We start from the raw sequence: 20,257 nt of genomic DNA, 5'->3' as shown, positions 1-20,257 counted from the left end.
GTCTACTTATTCAGCTAACGAAGAAAAAACTTTGCAGCTTGTACACTACTACTCGCTGGTACACCTCTGGTTCTATGCAAGCAATTTTAAGTAGTAAACAGAAGCTGTAGTCAATAAAAGTAACAGTACAGTAACAACAACAACAAAAAAGAATCCAAACCCTAGGATTAGGTATTTATAAGTTATTTTAAAAAAGAAATGAAGCCATCTCCATAGAAATGATAGGGACATCTAAGGGAGTATGTCAGTCTTGTGGTTGCACGGTGATAAGACATGACTAATCTTGACTGGATGAAATGACACATGGTCTGCACCAAATTTCATCAGCTGTGAAAGGAAAGCAGTCCTCCATCTGCTGACTGAGGATCTAGTTGGCATCATCACAGCTTCTCATTAAAGTGCTTTTACTTGCAAATATTTGTTGGGTCCAGTATTTGATACATGTGACGTCAAGAGGCCCAGTAATTTTGTGCCTACCTTGATGGCAAAGTTGAAAGAGGATTCAATTGCAGACTAAGCAAGATTACAGAATGGAAAGGAGTCACTAGACACAGAGAGTATTTTATCTACACTCGTTTAGCATGGCCCACAGCTCACACCAGTACTGCTTATATTCCACCACAAAACATCCCACCTCACAGACAGCACGTGTGCACCTGCAGCCCAGAAAGCCAACCATGTCCTGGGCTCCATCAAAAGCAGTATGGCCAGCAAGTTGAGGGAGGTGATCCTCCCCCTCTGCTCTGCTCTCGTGAGACCCCACCTGGAGGGCTGTGTTCAGCTCTGGGGCCCCCAGCACAAGGACATGGAGCTATTAGGACATGTCCAGAAGAAGGCCACAAAGATTATCAAGGGGCTGGAGCACCTTTCCTACAAAGACAGGCTGAGGGAGTTGGGGTTGTTGGAGTCAGAGAAGAGAAGGCTGCAAGGAGACCTTACAGCAGCCTTCCAGTACCTAAAGGGGGCCTGCAAGAAAGCTGGGAAGGGACTTTTTGTCAGGGAGTGCAGTGATGGGACAAGGAGTACCAGATTTAAACTAAAAGAGGGTAGGTTTATATAAGATAATAAGATATAAGGGGATAATTCTTTACTACAAGGGTGGTGAGGCACCAGAACAGGTTGCCCAGAGAAGCTGTGGATGCCCCATCCCTGGAGGTGTTCAAGGCCAGGCTGGATGAGGCTTTGAGCAACCTGGTCTGGTGGGAGGTGTCCCTGCCCATGGCAGGGGGGGTGGAATTAGATGATCTTTAAGGTGCCTTCCAACCCAAACCATTCTATGATTTTATGACAGATCCTAACTATCAAAAGATAGTAAATCTCTTCCTCCTTTCCCATGCCCCAAAGCATGACATGAAATTCCAGTTACTCACCTTAGTGTTCCACTAAGTTCAAGAGCATTCAAATAGCCTCTGATCCATGCTATATGCTGTAAGAGAGAGCCCTCTGCACTCAGAGCAGACCAAATAGAGCAATTCAACTTTTTAGTACAACCCTTTGTATGTAACAAGCTGTAAACAATTGGAGAACACCAAACAGGGACTTAAAAATCTTTTTAGGGTTCAGAACCTTTACCATATACAGGCTTATATAGATCTACTTGCTTAGCTTTATATTCAAATGAAAAATTGCATTAGAGGTTGCTTTTTTTTCCCTTAGATCTCTCCCAATTAATGCTAAGCTGCACTACCAGAAAAACAAACAAATAAACAACCCCCTCCCCCCCCCCCCAAAAAAAAAAAAAAAGTCCTACAAATGTATCCCATCCATACAGGTCACTTTTCACAGCATCTGCTTAGCTGAAGAAGTTCTCACACAACTGTTGAGCAGACATCTGGATGGATAAAGGAAGACAGTGATTAATTCCCATTAGAATCTCAAGTTTTTACTGATATACAACAAAAGCTTAATTATGTCAGAGATATTAATGCTACCTTATACACACTGGCAGAAATTTGTATCATACAACTGGCTTAAAAGGACTGCAGTTGTAGACCCAGACCCTGGAGAGAACAAATATTTTAGGCGCTTACATTATGTGCCAGCCTTAGAGCAGTGACTTTGAAATTAAAACTAACTACTCTCAGTATTTGATTAACGGACCATCTCCTGTGGAAATTAGGTTACTGGCAATTCAGCCCACAGTTCTGAGAAGTACTCGACTTCCACTTCGCTTTAATATTAAAGAATAAACACTAATAAGGATTTATCAGTGTAATAGCAAACTTTTTTTCCCCTTGCTTTCAGACTTGCAGAAAAACAATGAATACTTCAAGAGGGAAATGAGAGCTTCATTCAATCAGAGTAAAGCTCTGCTTAGAGCAGTTACAGTACCTTAAGTTTTTTTTTGTTTTTTAAGAAAAAAAGTGTTTCAATATTAGGATTTACACCCTTAAAGAATTAAAATAGATTTCTACTTCATTCTCAAAAAAAAGTGTGTCTGAATGACACCACAACCACCCCGTTGTCTAAAAAAACAAAGGTGACCGTGTAGTCTAAGGATCTCTGCTGGACAAATGACTATGGAGATGACACTACAAAGATCTTTGCAGTTTTCAGTGACACAAAGACATTCCTCCAGCTACTTCCTACTCGCCGTACGTGCAAAGCTTTTAAGGACATGAGAGTACGCAGTCATTTCAGTGGTGTAACTGAATTCCAAAGTGTTTGCGAGATGATGCCTGTACTTTTAAGGCTCTGATCAATGTTGGTTTTTTTAAGCATTATTACTCTAACAGAAACAGCTGGTAAGCAAGCAGTCCATTTGACTTGTCAGTCAGAGTTAGTAAAAAAAAAAAAAAACAAAAAAACTGAAGATATAATCACAGCAATTTCACTTTAGTCATATTTTTCCAGTTTTAAATGATGCTTTCTTTGCTGTATTACTGCAGGGGTGTTATATTTAAAGCTCTCTAAATACAATATAAAAAGCAGACTCAGCAGTATCAGGTATGCACAGCTATTTTCTCTAGATATAATTCACCTACAGAACTAATTTTTTAGAAAAAGGGGTGGAATAGGGACACCAGAGTTAGCTGTCTCCTTCCTAAATGCTGTTCAAATACATGTTTTCATTTCCAACACAAAGTAGTTTTAATCAACACCACATTCTGTGTTTAAAAAAAAAATCCAGAGCATGGTAACAAAGGTGTAACAGCAGCTGCAACAGATGCTGCCTGTCAGCATTGGGGAAGTCAAAGGAAACTTGTATCCACAGGCAGGGTTTGAATCAATGTTGCTAGTGTTGAGTAATTCAAAATAAGGCTGGTGGCTTCTTACTTTGATGGGTGCTGAAACTATGGTTACTTATCATTCTGCAATGTTTATTTCCTTTTGAATTTTCGCACCATGTTCAATGACTGCTTACCAAGCACCAGTTCTGGGAAAACCCTGTCCACACTGCTCAGAGCTGTTTGTTTGGTTTTTTTTTAAACAAACAAAAGCCCAACATTTTCTTCCCCTCTTGGGCTCCTGAAGCTTTGAAGTTTAAGAAAGATACCACATTCCATTTGAAAATTATTTTAATACTATAAAACTCATTTGTTCACATATTTTGTACAAAAGATGAGTTGTTTTCTCTTAATTAGAGGAGAATTATTTAAATTGAGATTCCAGCTAGCGTAGGTCCAAAACAAAACAGGACTGGGTTCTCCTGGCTCTGGAGGGTCCCAGTTCAGCTCGCCCAAGGTCTCTTTCCAGTTTGGCTCTCTTGGTTATGGACCACCTTGATGGAAAGTACTTAACATCATTGACTCTTCGGAGGCTTGTAATGAATTCGGCAACGTTCATTAAATACCTGAGACAGCAAAACAGAAGAGCAAAAGTGAGTAAGTCCATGTCTATGGGATGATCTGATCTTCAGAGCTAGTTCAGGCAACTGTCTCCTCCTGTAGCACCCACTCTGAGGTGCCCAGCCCTGCTGTACCAATAAATGGTACTTACCAAGGCATCTGTCTCCATTCACTTTCTCTCCTGGCTTTACTGAATCCAAAGCTTGCAGCCTGGTGCTGGGGGACTGACTGCACAGCACTAACAGTATTCTCCCTCAGATAGGGCAGACACAATCCTGGCGGTCTGTCACTATCAAGGATGCTGAAGCTTTTGGTTGCTTGGTTGGTGGGAGATTTTGTTGTTGCTGTTCTAAAGAGGGAGGGAAAAGACCAGCAGAAGGATCCTGACCAGCTGTGTTTTGTTAAGTTCACTGTGGCATTGAAACTGGGACATCACGTTCTTCTCTTTCCTGAGCAAACACACTTTACATTGTTGGGACAGCTAAAAAGAAGTGCGAGTGTGTGTTCTTGGAAGCAGTGGTCCTGTTTTTAATTATTTGACTGGGGATGCTGATGTTGCCAGCATCCCCTCAGAAAGGGCATTCTGCTCTCGCCACGTTCACCTTTCTCTGGGTAAAGTTTAGCACACAGAGCCAGAACCTGAAGATTGTTTTCATTTAGCTCAAACTTGCAGACCTCGTCAAACAGCCTGCTTAACCTGACGTGGGCCAGTCATTAAATTACAGCAGTTTGAATCGAAAGCACCACACACAGACTCACACCAAAGTTACTGGGGCTGTTTTCACAGGATTTAGTTATTTAAAGTTTTGGCGCCAAACTATCCCGCATACATCCTGGAGTGTAGCACGAGCTCCACCTAGCACCAAGCTGAGGCACTGGTGGTTATTATGTCCACCAGCAGCACTCCTACAACGATGTATTTTGCCAGGGTATCCAGGTACTTTTCAGATCTCCAAATGCCTGTGATGTTGAGGATGTCAAGTTTTGTGAAGTCTCCCTTAGGCTTCACATGCAAAGTGACTGGTCTTGTCATCTTGGGGAAGTAACACGTCTTATTTAAAATGTTACTTTAAAGTTTATCTTCCTAGAATTGTCTGCTTTTGCAACTGATCTCCTTATTCAGCACCAATGGCAAACTTCAACAAAAGCAAGGTATGCAGCATGCCTTAGTTATGCATTTATACCTAACAATTTTTAAGTAATCTTTGACTTATCATCAAATTTGGTTCACTTTAAGAAAGACACATTACAAACCAATTCACATTAAAGAAAACATGGAAGTTGTGATATAATTTCTTTCACATGCACACACAGCCTGTCTCACTACATTCCCACATGCAATTGAAAGCTCTGGAAGAGTTAGGAGTGTGTAAAGATCCAAAATCAGGTAACTGATAGAAGGAAACAGCAGAAATCAACAGTCAACAAAAAATTTCCTATTCACAGAATCACAGAATTTCTAGGTTGGAAGAGACCTCAGGATCATCGAGTCCAACCTCTGACCTAACACTAACAGTCCCCACTAAACCATATCCCTAAGCTCTACATCTAAACGTCTTGTAAAGACTTCCAGGGATGTTGACTCCACCACTTCCCTGGGCAGCCTGTTCCAATGTCTAACAACCCTTTCGGTAAAGAAGTTCTTCCTAAAAGAAGAATTTTAATACTGGGAAGACTGTTCCACTTCTGTCCAAGTCATTTAATATGACTATATAAGACATTTAATATGACTATGTCTTAAAGGGTACTGGAAATACACTTTAAGCCACTGTAAGGCCAACTCTCACATCAAACAACATACCAAAAAAAAAAAAATCTCAATTTCCAGCTTGCTATCACGCAAACTTTGAAAGCATCATTATCAGTACCTCTTTAGACCATGGAAGATCAATATTACAATCTTATTAACACTGCCTCCTACTTTTAAGGTCATCTACCCACAGATCTCAGTGTGTTGCTCAGTCCAATTAACTCCTATAGTCTACCTGTGAAGTATTACTTTTTTCAGACAAAAAAACACTGTCCAAGATACCCTAAAATGCATGTTGCTATGTAAAAGTTTGATTTTGATGTCTTATGTAGTAATACAAAACACTCTGCTGATAAAGGTGATATAGAGAGACTAAGGCAAATGTGTTATTTTGGAACCCAATTCACCCTGTGCCTTTTTAAAATAAAACTGACAGTAGAGCTGCCGTGAAATGTTCGCCACTGGCAGTGTGTTGTTAAAGATAGAGCATTTCTGAGTTTTATCTGAGCTGGCTCTAAATTCATTAAACTTAATAGACTAATTAATTAAGGGCATGACTAGCTTTTTCCATTTGGTATTGACTGGGAAACCCTTTAAACACTCATCTGTTCAGTCTCCATGGAGCTCTATTATGGTGACTAGACCTCCAAGAACACCCAAGACTTAAAGCTGTATTGCATTTATCCTGATGCAAACTTCAGGGCTGAAATCCTAAAGCCGAGATTAAGAAAGGAGCTGCAGCCAGTGTTAGCTATTGGTAAAAAATCTTTTACATTTAGCAAGGGAACGAGGTTACTTATGCAGAACTGAGAACTCTAGAAAGCTAGAACAAAGCACAAAAGCATGCTAGAAGTGAAATGCTGCAGCAAGAGAATACGCAGGGAGTACTTCACAGTCCCTCCTCCCCACTGAACCAGCCACATTTCTTCCCTTCACAGCGCAACTGAGAAGCTTTGGTGTCTGCTTCTACAAATAGGAAAATGACTGAGCGCTTTCCCTTCTTTCCCCAGTGTTGCCCCCACCTATCTCTAGTCCACCTGCCTCCTAAGGCATCAGCCCCACACCTGCAGCACAGGACAGTTCAAACCCACGGCAAAGAACCACAGCACTTTGGTAAATGACTGAGTACCTTCCAACTTCTGTCGTTTACCACTTCTTCGACGTTCAGCTCCGACTGCATCAATTTCAACTGCAGAGAATAATCAACAAAGAAACAGATTAAAGCCAGTAAGAGGTGTGCATCCCATCCAATGGTACAAACTGAAGGCGGTCATCCTGAAAGCCTGGTCCCTCCATTCAGCCAATGCTTTGGGTATGCTAGAGTTGTCCACAAGACATACTGTGAAGGCAGACTTGCAATGCAAGCCTTGCAGAAATTACTAATTCTGGTTACTAATTCTCCACTTTTAAATATTGCCCACCAAGATTTGCCAGCATTTAGCTGATTAACCTTCACAGCTTCACCAACAAAAATAACTACGCCAAATTCAAGCACTCAGCACAGGGAATGGTAGTGCTAGGGTTAGCTTTGCAGCCTGGAGTTCTCATTCTTCCACCCATGCATTATTAGAGTCAAATAGGACAGCTGGCAACCAAACTATGACAGAAATGAATCAGATTCTTGATTTAGGATTAAGATCATGAAGACATCCCCTCTGCTTTCTTTGCCATCTACTCTGTGCACTGACCAAAAAAGGATCTACAAGAACAGATCATATATGTTCATGTTCTCTGAACCATTTACTATGGTACGTGATCACAGTAGGACAAATCAGATTTACATAGATCCAAGAAATAGCACAATAAGCAGTTCCTGAGCACTCGCTCAATCCGTGAGAACTTTTTTTCACCTCTGTTAGTAACTCCAAGGGGCACTCGTGACAGCTGCGTTCAGATGACCTGTGGGAATTTGACCCTGCCACACGTTCCAGAAGCAGTAGTAGAGGACTTAAAGCCCAACTGCCATTTATGCCTATGTTTGGGATTTATTTTTGTTGGAGTTTTAGACTCTAGAGTGAATAAATTTTAACTATGTGGCTCCAACTAGAGAGCTGGTGAACAGATACAAACCAAGAGAGCAATTACATTACAAAAAAAAAACTCCAAGCAGGATGTCCAGACACACACAGTTTATACGGGTATTGGATGAGCTTCTACATACTCAAAAGGACTCCAAACTGGTTGAAATAATAACCCAGCACTACCAGGGTTGCTAGATGACCAGCATTAGTCTCTATAACACAACTGCAAAAGATCTTGAGCATTTCAAAGAAGGGCTTTTCCTGCCGGAATACATGAATAGGTTTACAATTGCCAGCATCGTCACATAACTCAGCTTTGACACCAAGCCTCAGCAAAACTACTATTCAGCCTGTTGCTTAGGGTTACAGACCCAAACAGGAGTGCAATCAGAGTTAATCAACAAGGCTATACAGGTGTTTGTTTGTTTCTAAATTTGCATTTTTCCCCCCTCTCCTCCTAAAACATACTCCAATATTTTTTAGCAGACCCCCCTAATTCACTTCATAAAGCTAATACTTGTTAAGCTATATGTTTTGAACTTGGAGAATTAATTTGGGTGGCTATTTTCACAGAATCACAAGATGATACCAAATTTATACAATAATCAAATGATAGTTTTATGTAAGTGACCTGAAAGAATTGACTGCTAGACCCACACAGCTCCAAGGTTTTTTAAGTAGTGACCTAGAAGCAGTAACTTTATACAAAGTCCTCCAATTTGTACCATTAACAGTATGCAAAAAGTATAAAGAACAGATCTGTATTTCTAACAAATATACATTTAAAATGAGTAATCTTAACTTTAGGATGCATTCTCCCAAGAGAGCTTATTTGAGTTCCAGAAAAAAAAAAAAAATGAACTCATGAAGAAGGAGAAGAAAAAAGTAGAAATGGAGAAGAAACCACTCTCAAAATCAAGTGCAAATTTGAGGTCATCTGATCAAAGGATTTCTGGGATGTTTCCAAATTACGGATTGTTTTTAAAATTTGAAATCACGTCCAATTATTAAACATTATCACTGAGATTCTCCTATTGGTTTCAGCGGTAGGTTTCGGGCTCAGTAACTAAGCGATTTAAAGAATTGACTCTGGGAAAAAAAAAAAAACTTACAGAAAATACTAAGCTATCATTTCAGTTGTCCAAAAGTAATAAGGATGCTTATTAGAAGTTCTGTAACTTAGGCTTTAAGAACAAAACCACTTGCCTGCGATTTGGTTCTTCAAATCTGAGCTCACAACAGAGCACTTCTCTGAGAGCATGTCAAACATGCTCAATGCCTGGGAAAATCAGATGCTGGTTTGTGAACCCCTGAACTCAAGTCATCTCCCCAGAAAGCTCTTCAATTACAACTGCATCAGCATTCAAGTGCTCTGCAAAAGACCACTTCTTTCCACTTCTGACAGTCCATCTAATTCACCTCTGGTGAATTCGCTTTCCATCCAGAGGCCATAAGGTTGAGAAGGTTTGAACATTAAAACTTCTTGTGCAAGCCCAGAAATCACTCTCACACCATAAAAGCTAAACACTAAACAACAAAAAAATGGCTTAAGTGGAATTCAAGGTTGACTAACAGCTCCTCACAGTGGACAGGAACTCCAGTTAATACACTGAGTAAGAATAATGCTTCTCAGGGTGATGTTGAATAGGGACAGCTTTAAGTCTGTGCAACTGTGTGGTGCAAGAGACAAACGTGAAAGACATTTCATTATCTTCTAGCATTTGCACCTTGGCACACAGCCACCATTTGCAGATAGACTACTTTTCACAAAATCTTAAAAAAGGCAAAAGGAACCTCTGGGTATTTTGAAGAGAATAAACAAGCCCCAGTTGAGTTGTACACTAAGTGGCGCTAGTCAGTGAAAGTTAGAGTCCACTCTGGAAGAGCACGCATGTTTTGCTATGCATTTGTGTAATAGAATCTCCAAAAATGTTCAATTTACAGGATAAAAGCAGTTCTGTTCTGAGTGCTAGTGAAAATACCACTCACAAACCCATCTGACAAGAACCCAGGACAACATCACCTAAGTCAGAACCCCCTTCAGGTTCCCTCCATCATGGATATCTTTCAAGTTGGGAAAGACTCCCTCTGACTTCCAAGTGACCTCACAAAATCCCCACCACTCACCTTTGTCTGCTCTTTCCTGAGTTGCTTTAATAACGCTACGTCATCTTGTGCTTTTTCCCTCTCTTCTCTGAGAGTTTTCACTACACTGGAAGTCTGAGCGATGCAGTTTTTGATGATTCTCTCTCTGCTGGTGTGAGCTTCCATCAGCTAAGTGGGGATGAGACAAAGTCACAACAACTAGGTCAACTACCCAAGAAAAAAAAAAAAAAAGCTCTGAGTTACAATCTGAGTTACAAATTTAAGAGACTTTCTGAAGTTAAGGCATTGCTATGCCTGCAGAACTCCCTTTAACTCTATAATCTACACGGAAGCAATGTTGCTTGGAGCAGTAGTTACCGGCATGAACTGATGGTAAAAGTCAAAGATACACGATAAGAGTCTTTGACTTTTGGACCACAAAAGTGCACCAGCACCCATTTTTAAAAGAAAGTGGGGTGTCTGCAGTACACCTCAAAGGACTGGTATTGCAGGACAAGCAAGTCCACAGCATGGTTTAAGAGTGAAGTAGCTTTCGCATGCGTGTGGTTTAGCTACGTAGGGAAGTCAGGCGTGCCATTATGAATGCATAAAGCACGGTGCATCAAGGGTCTTTTCCTTAGAAAAGGAGGTGCGCAGCTTTAGCGGCTAACGAACGGAGCAAAAACTCAGAAAATAAGCTGGAGGTTAAAGAAACGGACGCTTACAGACTGGTAGAGCGCTTTACACGTCTGGCTGGCGTCGACTTTCCCGACGAAGGAGGCCGTAGGAATCGTAGTGTTCAGCTCGTGGACGATCCTGTCGTCGATCGTCCTCATCACCCTGAGCAACTCCTGCATCAAAGAACAAAATAAATAAATAAATAGATAAATAAATAAATAAACGCTTATGCACTCCGGGCCACGAAGGGCAGGCGGGCGCCCCTCAGGGCGTCCCAGCGGCCTGCTGCGCCCCCTGCCTGCCCCACACACACGGCCGGGGGCTGCCGCCGGGCGACCCGCCGAGCGAGGGCCGGGAAGACCGAAGGGGGACCGGAGGGGGCAGCCCGGGCGGCCACGCGTGGCGACGACCCCCGGCGGGGAGAGGAGGAGGCCCGGAGGCCCGGCCCGGCCCCCCCCAGCCCCGCTCTCGCTACCTGGAACTCGGCGAAGTCCTCACAGCCCGCCGCGCTGCTGGGCGCCGCCATATTGGCAAGGCCGAGGGCGGAGCGGGGGCCGGGGCCGGGGCGGCACCGGGCGGGGACGGGGAGCGGGGAACGGGGCGGGAGGGAAGGGAGAAGGGGGGGGGGGTGACATTGAGGGGCCCCGCGCCGCGCTGCGGGCTGCGGGCAGCGCCATGTGGGGCCGGGCCGGTGAGTGCACGGCCCTGCAGCGGGCCCGGAGCCGGGATGGGGGTCGGGGGGCTCTAGGGGGGGTCTGTGGGGCCGGGCGGCCGCCGGGGGGGCTGGAGGTTGAAGCCCGGGGGTCTCCGAGCTGGATTAAAAAGTCAAAAGGGAGGGGAGGGGGGTGGTGGTGGTGGGGGGGGAAGGTTCGTACCTTTTTGTTTTGTATTTTCTCCTCAGAAAACCTTGGGGATGGGTTTGGTTTTGAGGGTGTCTTTTTAATAGTTTTTTTCCTATACTTGAGAAATTTTCCAGCATAAAGAATACTAAAAAAAAATACCCGTTTACATATATATATATATATATATATATATATATATATATATATTTACCAGCCCTTTATCCTCCAAAACTTCATTTTTTTCCCTCAGAAATTTCTCGCCAAATGGTGATTTGAAAGGTTTTTTAGGGATATGGTTTAGTGGGGACTGTTAGCGTTAGGTCAGAGGTTGGACTCGATGATCTTGAGGTCTCTTCCAACCTAGAAATTCTGTGATTCTGTGATTCTGTTTTCCTCTACAAGCCTCCCGGTGCAGTATCTCAGCGCTGCGGGGTCCGGCTTCTGCCGTGGTAGCCCCCCGTCAAGTCACTGACTTACTTCTGGGATGTGACGAGGCTGTCAAAATCCTGGTGCACAGCCCTTGAAAGAGCCCTGCCCGAAGTGTACCTGATGCCTAGGAATAGATAAGTGCCTTGAAGTGGTGATAAGTTCGTAGCACGTCTTAGAAATTGCTCGTAGGCTATAATCTGTCGGTCCGGTTTTCCTACGTGTGCTTAACAGGTAAGCTCCAGCGATGGTTTATGGAGTTGTCCTTAATTTCTTTCTAAATCTGCTTAAATCTGCAGTTACAAATCTGCAGCCTAAATCTGCACAGTATTAGGTTTGTACCCGCTGCTTTTACTTCTGATTTTCCCCTGCAGGTGGGGAGGAGAAACAACCTCCTACATTCCACTTCCAGCATTCTCACTATTCTGAGTTAGATTTAACCCCCTTTGCTTCTTCTGCTTTCTCTTCCAGACAGGGCAGTTAAACTGCTGGAAAGAAACATTCCCTCAATTCTGAGGTTGACTAGAGGAGTAGATCTGAAGGTAAACAGAAGGCTTTGCAGCAAACCTCTCCAAGAAGGTGCACCTCAGCCAAGAAGTAAGTTTCTGATAAAGATCATGGCACGTTTCATGCTTTGAAATATTTAAGTACTCGGGCTGCAGTCATCTGAACAGGCGTTTTGCAGACATGTATTCCAATATCCCTGATTTTGTGAGAGGGAATTCTAACCTTTAGGCTGTTTAGGACATTAAAATTAGCAATGAGATCTTGTTTTTTAACAAAGCCAGGGGGCAATTTTTTGTCTCGTGACAATAACACAGCTTTTGCTTTGTAGCAGATCATTAGTAATGTATTTGATGTACAGCCCTGCACTCTGAGGCTCTTATCTGTGCTCTAGAACAGACTGTTCAGCCCCAATATAAACTGTCGGTGTTTAGGAATATTATACTAGATAAAATACTTTTGCAGTTTTACATAGTAGAACCAGTTCCAGCTGTTCACAAATTTGAACATGCCCTGTAGGAAAGAGTCAGTCTCGATCATTGGCTTAGTTAGTCTTTAAAGGTGAAGTTGGTCAGGTAAAGCTCGGGTGTTGAGACATTTTGTAACTGATTAGAGCACAGTTTTGGCGCTCTAATCAGACTCCTCTATAACTGTTTTCCTACTTGGCCTGTTGATGCGAGATAAAAGCAGCATCCAGATGTGAAGCATTTTGTATACATCTGTGTTAAAAAAAAATAAAATCAGTAACTCAGCCATACTAGGTACTCAGCCAAAGGTCTGTTTAACAGTGTCACTCTCCAGTAGTGGCCAGTGAAGGAGGGCCCTTACATTTTTGTGAGGACTAACAGGAATGGTGATCAATAGCAAGGCTTTAAGAAGTAATATAGAAACAGGGCAAACATAGTGTTTCTTACCTAGGCTGCTGTCCCAGAGGTGAAGTCTTTGTTTAATGGTCCTTGTTGGATTTTTCTTTCCTAAATTTTCCCAGTATCTTGAAGCTGTATCTATTTTTAGCATCCACAGCCTCTGGGAAGGAGCTCCTCAGCTGAACTGTGCTTTGAGAAAATAAGTACAGGCTTGTGTTTGGTTTTGAGCCTGGTACGCACTGTTTCCCTCCAGACAGTCATTCCAATCTGTGTTCTCAATGTGAGGTTAATTCTGGCACCCTCCGTTGTGATGAAGGAGTTTTCAGTTAGTGCTTTTCCAGGCTGCAGGGTCTCGCTCTATTACATTGTTTCTTACATGGTGGTCATTCAATAGCTGTGATCACACTTGAGAATTTTCTCTGTGCCCATTCTAGCTGGACTGTTTTTGAGATGAGGGATCAGCGTTTTGCACACTTTTCAAAATGCTGGAGCCATCTTTTTCATACAGTGGCATATTAAAGCTATTGTGTTGGCCTGTGTTCATTTCCTTGTCATTGCTAATAATGCCTTTTTGCCTTTCTGTTACTGAACTTTTCCCAAAACCTCCTAGAAACCCCAAGGACTTACTTTGCAGCAATAATGGTTAGGTTAGATTTTGTCCTTTGTATGTGAACTGGAATTGCTTCTTACTTACATAAATGGGAGGGATTTTCACTGGATTTCACTGAGTTGGGATTCTGAAGTCCTGCAGATCTTCACCCTTAGTCATCTTCTCAATAACATAGCGTTGTCAGGAAACTGTGTATCCAACACTACTTCCTAGGTCATTTATGAATCCACTAAGCAACACATCCATGAAGAACACATCCCATTGTTGTTGTTTTAATGCATATTTTTGCACTTTGTATGCTAGATTTTAATGTTATGTATAGAAAAACCTTCCTGTTTTATTCTAAATATTTTGTATTTGGAGGTTGAAACACTGAACTGAAAATTAAGGATCTTATCTTTACTTATAGTAACTTATTTGTAATATCTCCAAATAAGATAAAATCCTACAGTCCATGTAAAACTTAAAATACTCTTATGCTATGGTGCAGCATATTGGCTTTTTTGCAACAGTTTCATTTCATTTAATTTCTTTAAACTAATTTAAATGTAGTAGAAAACTATATCACAGCAGCTTAGGAAGCATAGATGATGGAGCAGGTTCCATAAATTTAGAGTTGTAAATATTCAGAGCTTGCCTTGGGCAAGATTTGGCTTTCCTACCATGGCCTCAGTTTAATCCATATTTAGAAGTTCATTAATCTGACTACGTGATAAATTTTTGTTCTGTAACCTACTCTAGTAATTGTACTTCATTGCTCAACCTAACTGGTTTATTACAGCTGCGGCAATTCAACTTTTCTGACTTTCTATTTTTTTGTGGGTTTTTTTGTTTGTTTACCTTATTTTATTTTAGGTCGGTCTGCTTTAAGGGTACCTGGACACAGGCCGACAGACTGGGAGAAAAAATGTTTGTTGTGGGCAGGCCATTTCAAAAAACCAGAGGATATACCAGAGACTGTCTCGTAAGTGTCACTTTTGAAGCTGTAAGAGAAGCATTATTTTCACAGGAATATGTTACTTGAATGCAATTCATAAATACCTTTTCTTAACAGGAATGGGTTTCTACAGCTGAAAATTCTTATGCTGCTGTGACTGTTGTATCACCTTGTAGATAAGATTATACAACCCGGGGAACTCTCTATTTTGATATACATGTATTTAGATTCTTCTGAAGGGATGGCCAGCACCTATCAGTTGTTTCATTAGAAAAACAACACATTTCAATTAATCTTTATTCTTCCAATCAAAAAAGCTTTTTGTAAATATTGGTGTGAGCTTTCCATAGTGTTTTTCTTAGTATGTCAAAGCCTAATGCATGAAATTTTCATGATATAGCCATAAAATAATTGAAATGCATTTCAAATATTTATTAATGAATATCTGGATGGCAGAGGCCAACTTTCTTTACTCTTGGCGTTTAAACTAACAAATAGTGGAAAGGTTCCCTTGCAAAAATAAAATAGTCAAAATTTCCCCATTGCTGGCGAAACACAAATGCCAATGCTTTGTCCTGTGTGCGATGTAGAAAATAAAACTGGATGTTCTATTTTGCCTATCTAAAATGAAGATCAAAGTTTTTAAAAAAATGCAATTATTAGTTTAAAAAACATTTCTAGTGTTAGTATAGTTGTTATCTCTTAGAATACGCTTCTAATGTTTCTATGTATAGATACTTATTCAAAAGATTGAGTCAATCTTTTATTACTTAGGTGAGCAAGTTATGTAGCTCCTGTCTAAAGATATTCTGTTTGGATGCATAGTATAGGAATTGAAAATACACCCATGTACCTAAGCTTTTTCTAAATGTATCACAATGTTGAAAATTATTCAGTTTTGTTTTGGACCATTTTTCTTGAAATTAAAGCTTGAAATAAAGTTTTAAATCATTAAAACATTAAATTATGTCAATTCCTATATTTTTGCATACAAAATACCTGTTATGAGTGTTTTTAAGAAAAGAGTTATCAGACTGAGTGAAGGCATTGACTGTGCATCTAAAATCATGCTTTATTGAAAGGACAAACCAACTTCTGATAAAAGCTGATCATTTTTGCAAGTGCACAGGTTGAATCAGTGGTTTTGTTTAGGGAAATAGTTCAGCCAAAGTTGAAAAGACGGTTAAGAACTATAAAAACACAAAAGCTTGTTTTCTTTGTCTAAACCGCGTAAGATTGGGTTGTAAGGGCATGTGATACAACCATATCTTGCAAGTTATGTTCATTAAAAGTAAATAATTTATTAAACAAAATAAAAGCTAATCTTAGCCACTGAATTAATTTTTAAGTGAAAATTGCATTCAGATAACTACTTTTTCCTCTCGTATAGTCTAGCACACACAAGGTAACTCAAAAATAAAAACTCATAGTTTTTAAATCTGTGCATTTCAGCTTAAGTGCAGCCAAGAACCAAAGTTGTTCATCACAAATTATTTGCAAAAACAAATAACCTGGAAGCTAAATTGCTAGCTTGATGCTAGATCGACATGTTCTCTATGATTAGAAGTTTTCTCAGATCAGTACTATGAAATGGTGATCAAATCACTCTCACATTCCTCTTCAAAAGACCAAAATGTTTTTAGTTCTCAGGTCCTACGTGATTTAGCACACTGAACCATCGTGGATCCCTTGGTGTCTTTTTCCTCCAAGTAGAAGGGTTAAAATGTGATATGTTTACATATTTACTGGTGTTTGTGTACAGTATTAGCCTCCCAGTTCTGTTAAGTCTATTATCCATGTTAGGCTTAGCATATAATTACCTCGTGTGATGCATTTTTGTGCCGTTACGTTAATGCTTCTCCAGTCCCCTGTAATTTTATAATACGCAAAATTAAATCGGTGAGAATATTAAACTTCCTCAACAAGAAAGTCAACTGTTCTAAATTCTGCAAGGAGAATTAAATATATAGGACTAAGTCACTGGAAAACATCTGGAAATTTTACACTTCATTGGCGTTCCTTATATGAACTTCTTATTTGTAGTATTTCAGGTGCAGGTTGGTAGAATGATCTTCAGTACAGCTGGAAGACTTTAATAACTGATATTCTTCTTGTGGAGGACTTCTGTGTTCTAAGATAACCATAGACAAGGCAACAGGTTTCCTAAAGAAGTGGCACAGCTACTGGTACATCTGGATAAGCATGCTGAAATATGGAAAAGATTTAAAGGAGTTACCTGTCCAAAAGCTATGTTGGAAAGCTTACACTCCTCCATGCCTCTCTAGTTTCCCCCTAGCAGAAGGGAAGTTGTAACCACGGGTCTTCTACCACGTCCTATCCAGATTTTCTAGGAGTATTATGTCTAGCAGACAGTGTGAAATCTAAAAATAGCATTATCAAATGCTGTAGTAGAGGAAGCCTTCTTTGGAAAATAGACAGTACCATAACTGAAAGCATTTTGAACCTCAGGCAGAAAGAACTGTTAAGCTGTGAAGGTATTTACCTCTGTCTAAGAAGCTCAGACTGTTAAACAACATATTTTATTCCTGCTGACAGATGTTTTTTACCATGCTTCTGCTATCAAGGGAACGTGCATATTTTACAGTGCTAAAATACACTGAAGTTCTAGTATGGATAGGGCACTTGCTGTCTTCACAGACTTTAGGAAGCGGTAGTGTTAGTAAACTAGTATTAATAAAAGCATCCCTCTCTTTTTCCTGTCCTCCCTGCAGTGAACATACATAATTAAATACTGCAGCCTTCTTTCCCTTGCATTCCCTAATAATTCAATACTTTAAAACATTGGGTTTGTTTCCAGCTTTAAGAAAGCCCTTTGTTACCGTGATTTTGTATATCCCAAAGTAGCTAGGAATCAGATGTTCCCATTCCTTTAAAACCTTTTTAAATTTATTTTTCTTTTTTTGTGGAAAGAGCCAAGTACTGTTAGCATTATACACAGAGGGCATACCTAGATTATACAGGTAGCATGCTAGGAGAAATTAAACAACTAGCCAATGATTTGGGTCTCCAGTAATGAGTCTGTTCTTTTATTATTATTTCTTGAGGATTGAAGCAATCAGAGCAGCACAGACCACACTGCGTGTGAAGGTCAGCTATGTAATGATTGCCTTGACTATACTGGGATGCATAGCGATGGTGATCAGAGGGAAGCAGGTAAGCACAAATTTTTGGCTGGTGAGTGCAAATGGATCTCAATATAAACTCATTTGGATTGTTAGTACTGTTTGTCCTTCTTGTTCCCTAACCCTCACTAATTAATTCCCAAGTCAGAAAAGGGTGATGTCACTGTTAAGACCATATAAGCAAAAATAGTCCTTCCCCCCTGCCCCTCAGTGCAGTACTTAATCTTATCTTGTACTAGTTTAATTCCTCAGTTTTGCTGACAGGCTGCAAGAACTTGAAAGGACAGAAAACCTTCTCTTCTGACAGTCTGGTAGGCAAGTAAATGCTCCTTGGGCCTATAGGATCCATACACCATTCATTTTGTGGATTTATTACAAACACCTCTCTACACACTGCAATGCTTAAAGAATCAACGTAATAGAAACAGCACATGGGTGTATTTCTTCACAGAAATCTCAAAATCTTTGTAAACAGTGGGGAGGTGGTCAGCAGTAATTCTGTGCCCTTTAATTGAAGTAGAAAAGTCTCTCTTTATTGTGGATGGAACTAATTTTTGGAAAAAAAAAGTTTATATTATAGAAAAGTTTCCATGTCCTGTAGATGCCAAGCGTCTTTCACTTATATATAATTTGTCATGATATCTAAGAAGTAGATATCTAAAAGGTATCTAAAACTAGGTCTGTGATTTAATTTGCATCATTTGAGGTGAGGAAGTGTAAAGTTTAAGATTCCAAGTGAAGGACGAGTTAGTCATGCTTTAATTTTGTGCTTTTTAACATAATTGGTAAACTATTAACTTTGTTGTTTTTATAAAGAAACGAGCACTTTTTGCACACTGAAGTCTCAGCATCATTCGTCTCAAAGTCAAAGAACATGAATATAATCTATGCAACTTATTGTTACGTTGCTTTGGGGAAAAAAAAAAAAGCACAGGGCTAATAGAAATACAGTCCACTACATTCTTTTAAGAATGACTAGAAGCTGAAAACCCTGCACTTCTTAAAGCATCTATACAGACAGAACCATAGTGTATGCTTCCTCTCTCTGCAGCCGTTCTTCTGATCACTATGTTCCAATCTTCTTTTTATTGACAACTAAGTCACTAGTGAAACGTTATTAACTGAGTCTTAGTTAATAAAACACTGCAAATTATTTAAGTGTCAAGTATCATTTGTACTTGTCAGCATTTGCCTATCAAAATGAAAAGGATGCATTACTCTGAAATCAGTGGAAAGGTTTTTCTTTTGCCTTAGCAGAAGAAATCAATGACTGATAATTCCCAGAACATTTTCCTCTTAGGTTTACATAATACGAATGCAAACACCGGAAGAGGAGAGATGCTTTGGGACCCTTGTTTTCACAGCAGCTGGAATCTATTTAACTTCTGTTTTTTTTCCAGTGTCTCTGACTTCTGAGGACCAGAGATTAATATTAAATATTGACTAGAAGCCCAGAATACATCTGCTAGTGCCATTAACAGAAGGGCTTAATTTATTCCCAGAGAAATGATAAATTTAAACTAATCTCTAGATGCTGTATTTTAACCTTCTCTCTTCCTGTCACTAAAGCTGACAGAACTGTGCTATGGTAGTTCTCTGTGATAGGCCAGATACTTTGAAAAAAATTATTCAGTGTTTTTGTGAATTGTTTTGGGAAATATCACTACAATTGTTTTCTGTGGTACTTTCGGTGACACCTTCTGCTTCTTTCTTTGTCATATGTTGTAGGCTATAAAAAGGCATGAATCACTTACAAGCATAAACTTGGAGAAGAAAGCTCAGTGGAAAGAAGAAGCTACTCAGAGTACATCTGCTAAACCGTAGAGGAAGAAATGGAGAAACCAAGGATGGGGGAAGAAAAGCCTGAAGTCCTCCTCAGCTCTTGGAGGAGGATATAGTCACATCATCCTTGTATGTTCTGTACTCTTGTGTTCAAGAATGAATACTTGTGATCATTAAAAACAGAAACATCTGTTTTTCTTCCTGGTACCTTCCCCTTTCCTCCCAACTCTCTTCTTCAAGCCATGTAATTTTATTTCCTTCATTAACTTAATTGAAGTAATAACTAACGTCATCCACTATCACTACTACAGGTCCCTTTAGAAAGAGTGGTGCTATACGTATTCTGTACTGTTACAGGCTGCCCAAATTTTTCTGTATGTTCTTTGTGTAAGAGAGAAAAACTATTAAGGAAGTCCTTGAGTCGGGAATAATTACATGACTGCATTAACATGGTCAAAATGATCAGAAGTTATTAGAAAGTCTGCTTACTTACTTGTTCCAGGTCCAGTATATTCTGGCTACCTCTGTATAAGTTGAGGATTACTTGTCTTCTTTGCTAAGAAGAGGAAAAGGAGTGATACCCTGGATACCACAGAAACGATGTACTGCACGACAACCTAACATTTTTTACACTGGAGTTGCTAGTGAGGTGAGAGGAAATTCAAGTTAAGAGTACAGAGATGAGTATTTTGACAAATACTGATTGATAACTTCAGCCTGTGCTATCAGATATGCTACTTAGAGGCACATGAGTATAAGAAAGTTAATCAAGCATTTCTTCTCTCTGCTGCCAAGCTCCTTTTTTCCAAAATTTATTTGGACTTA

At 40.2% G+C, this 20,257-nt stretch overlaps 2 protein-coding genes across 2 annotated transcripts; one reads left to right on the top strand and one right to left on the bottom strand.

The window, feature by feature from the left end:
- Nucleotides 1–3,500: 3,500 nt before the first annotated feature.
- MIX23 (mitochondrial matrix import factor 23) lies at nt 3,501–10,928 on the bottom strand. Its single transcript, XM_027449715.3, has 5 exons — nt 10,798–10,928; nt 10,370–10,495; nt 9,687–9,833; nt 6,668–6,727; nt 3,501–3,793 (listed from the first exon to the last, which is right to left on the bottom strand). The coding sequence occupies exons 1-5, from the start codon at nt 10,846–10,848 to the stop codon at nt 3,743–3,745; spliced, it is 435 nt and encodes a 144-aa protein (XP_027305516.1). The 5' UTR covers nt 10,849–10,928; the 3' UTR covers nt 3,501–3,742.
- On the top strand, nt 10,870–19,622 carry FAM162A (family with sequence similarity 162 member A). The gene is made up of 5 exons (XM_027449714.3): nt 10,870–11,013; nt 12,062–12,187; nt 14,426–14,534; nt 17,573–17,681; nt 19,379–19,622. Exons 1-5 carry the CDS (start codon nt 10,998–11,000, stop codon nt 19,472–19,474), a joined length of 456 nt encoding a protein of 151 aa, XP_027305515.3. The 5' UTR covers nt 10,870–10,997; the 3' UTR covers nt 19,475–19,622.
- The last annotated feature ends 635 nt before the right edge of the window (nt 19,623–20,257 follow it).

The sequence above is a fragment of the Anas platyrhynchos genome, chromosome 1, assembly GCF_047663525.1.
Source record: "Anas platyrhynchos isolate ZD024472 breed Pekin duck chromosome 1, IASCAAS_PekinDuck_T2T, whole genome shotgun sequence".
In the NCBI taxonomy this organism is placed as follows: Eukaryota; Metazoa; Chordata; class Aves; order Anseriformes; family Anatidae; genus Anas; species Anas platyrhynchos.
The sequence above is the reverse complement of the archived record's forward strand: the minus strand, read 5'-3'. Positions and strand labels throughout refer to the sequence as shown.

Bases quoted from the DNA above. Each gene is read 5' to 3' on its own strand.
- FAM162A (XM_027449714.3), top strand. The intron at 14,535-17,572 runs GTAAGTGTCACT...TTATTTCTTGAG, and splicing joins GATATACCAGAGACTGTCTC to GATTGAAGCAATCAGAGCAG. The intron at 17,682-19,378 runs GTAAGCACAAAT...CATATGTTGTAG, and splicing joins TGGTGATCAGAGGGAAGCAG to GCTATAAAAAGGCATGAATC.
- MIX23 (XM_027449715.3), bottom strand. From the start codon at position 10,848: ATGGCGGCGCCCAGCAGCGCGGCGGGCTGTGAGGACTTCGCCGAGTTC. The intron at 10,496-10,797 runs GTAGCGAGAGCG...TCTTTGATGCAG, and splicing joins AGGACTTCGCCGAGTTCCAG to GAGTTGCTCAGGGTGATGAG. The intron at 9,834-10,369 runs GTAAGCGTCCGT...ATCCCCACTTAG, and splicing joins GTAAAGCGCTCTACCAGTCT to CTGATGGAAGCTCACACCAG.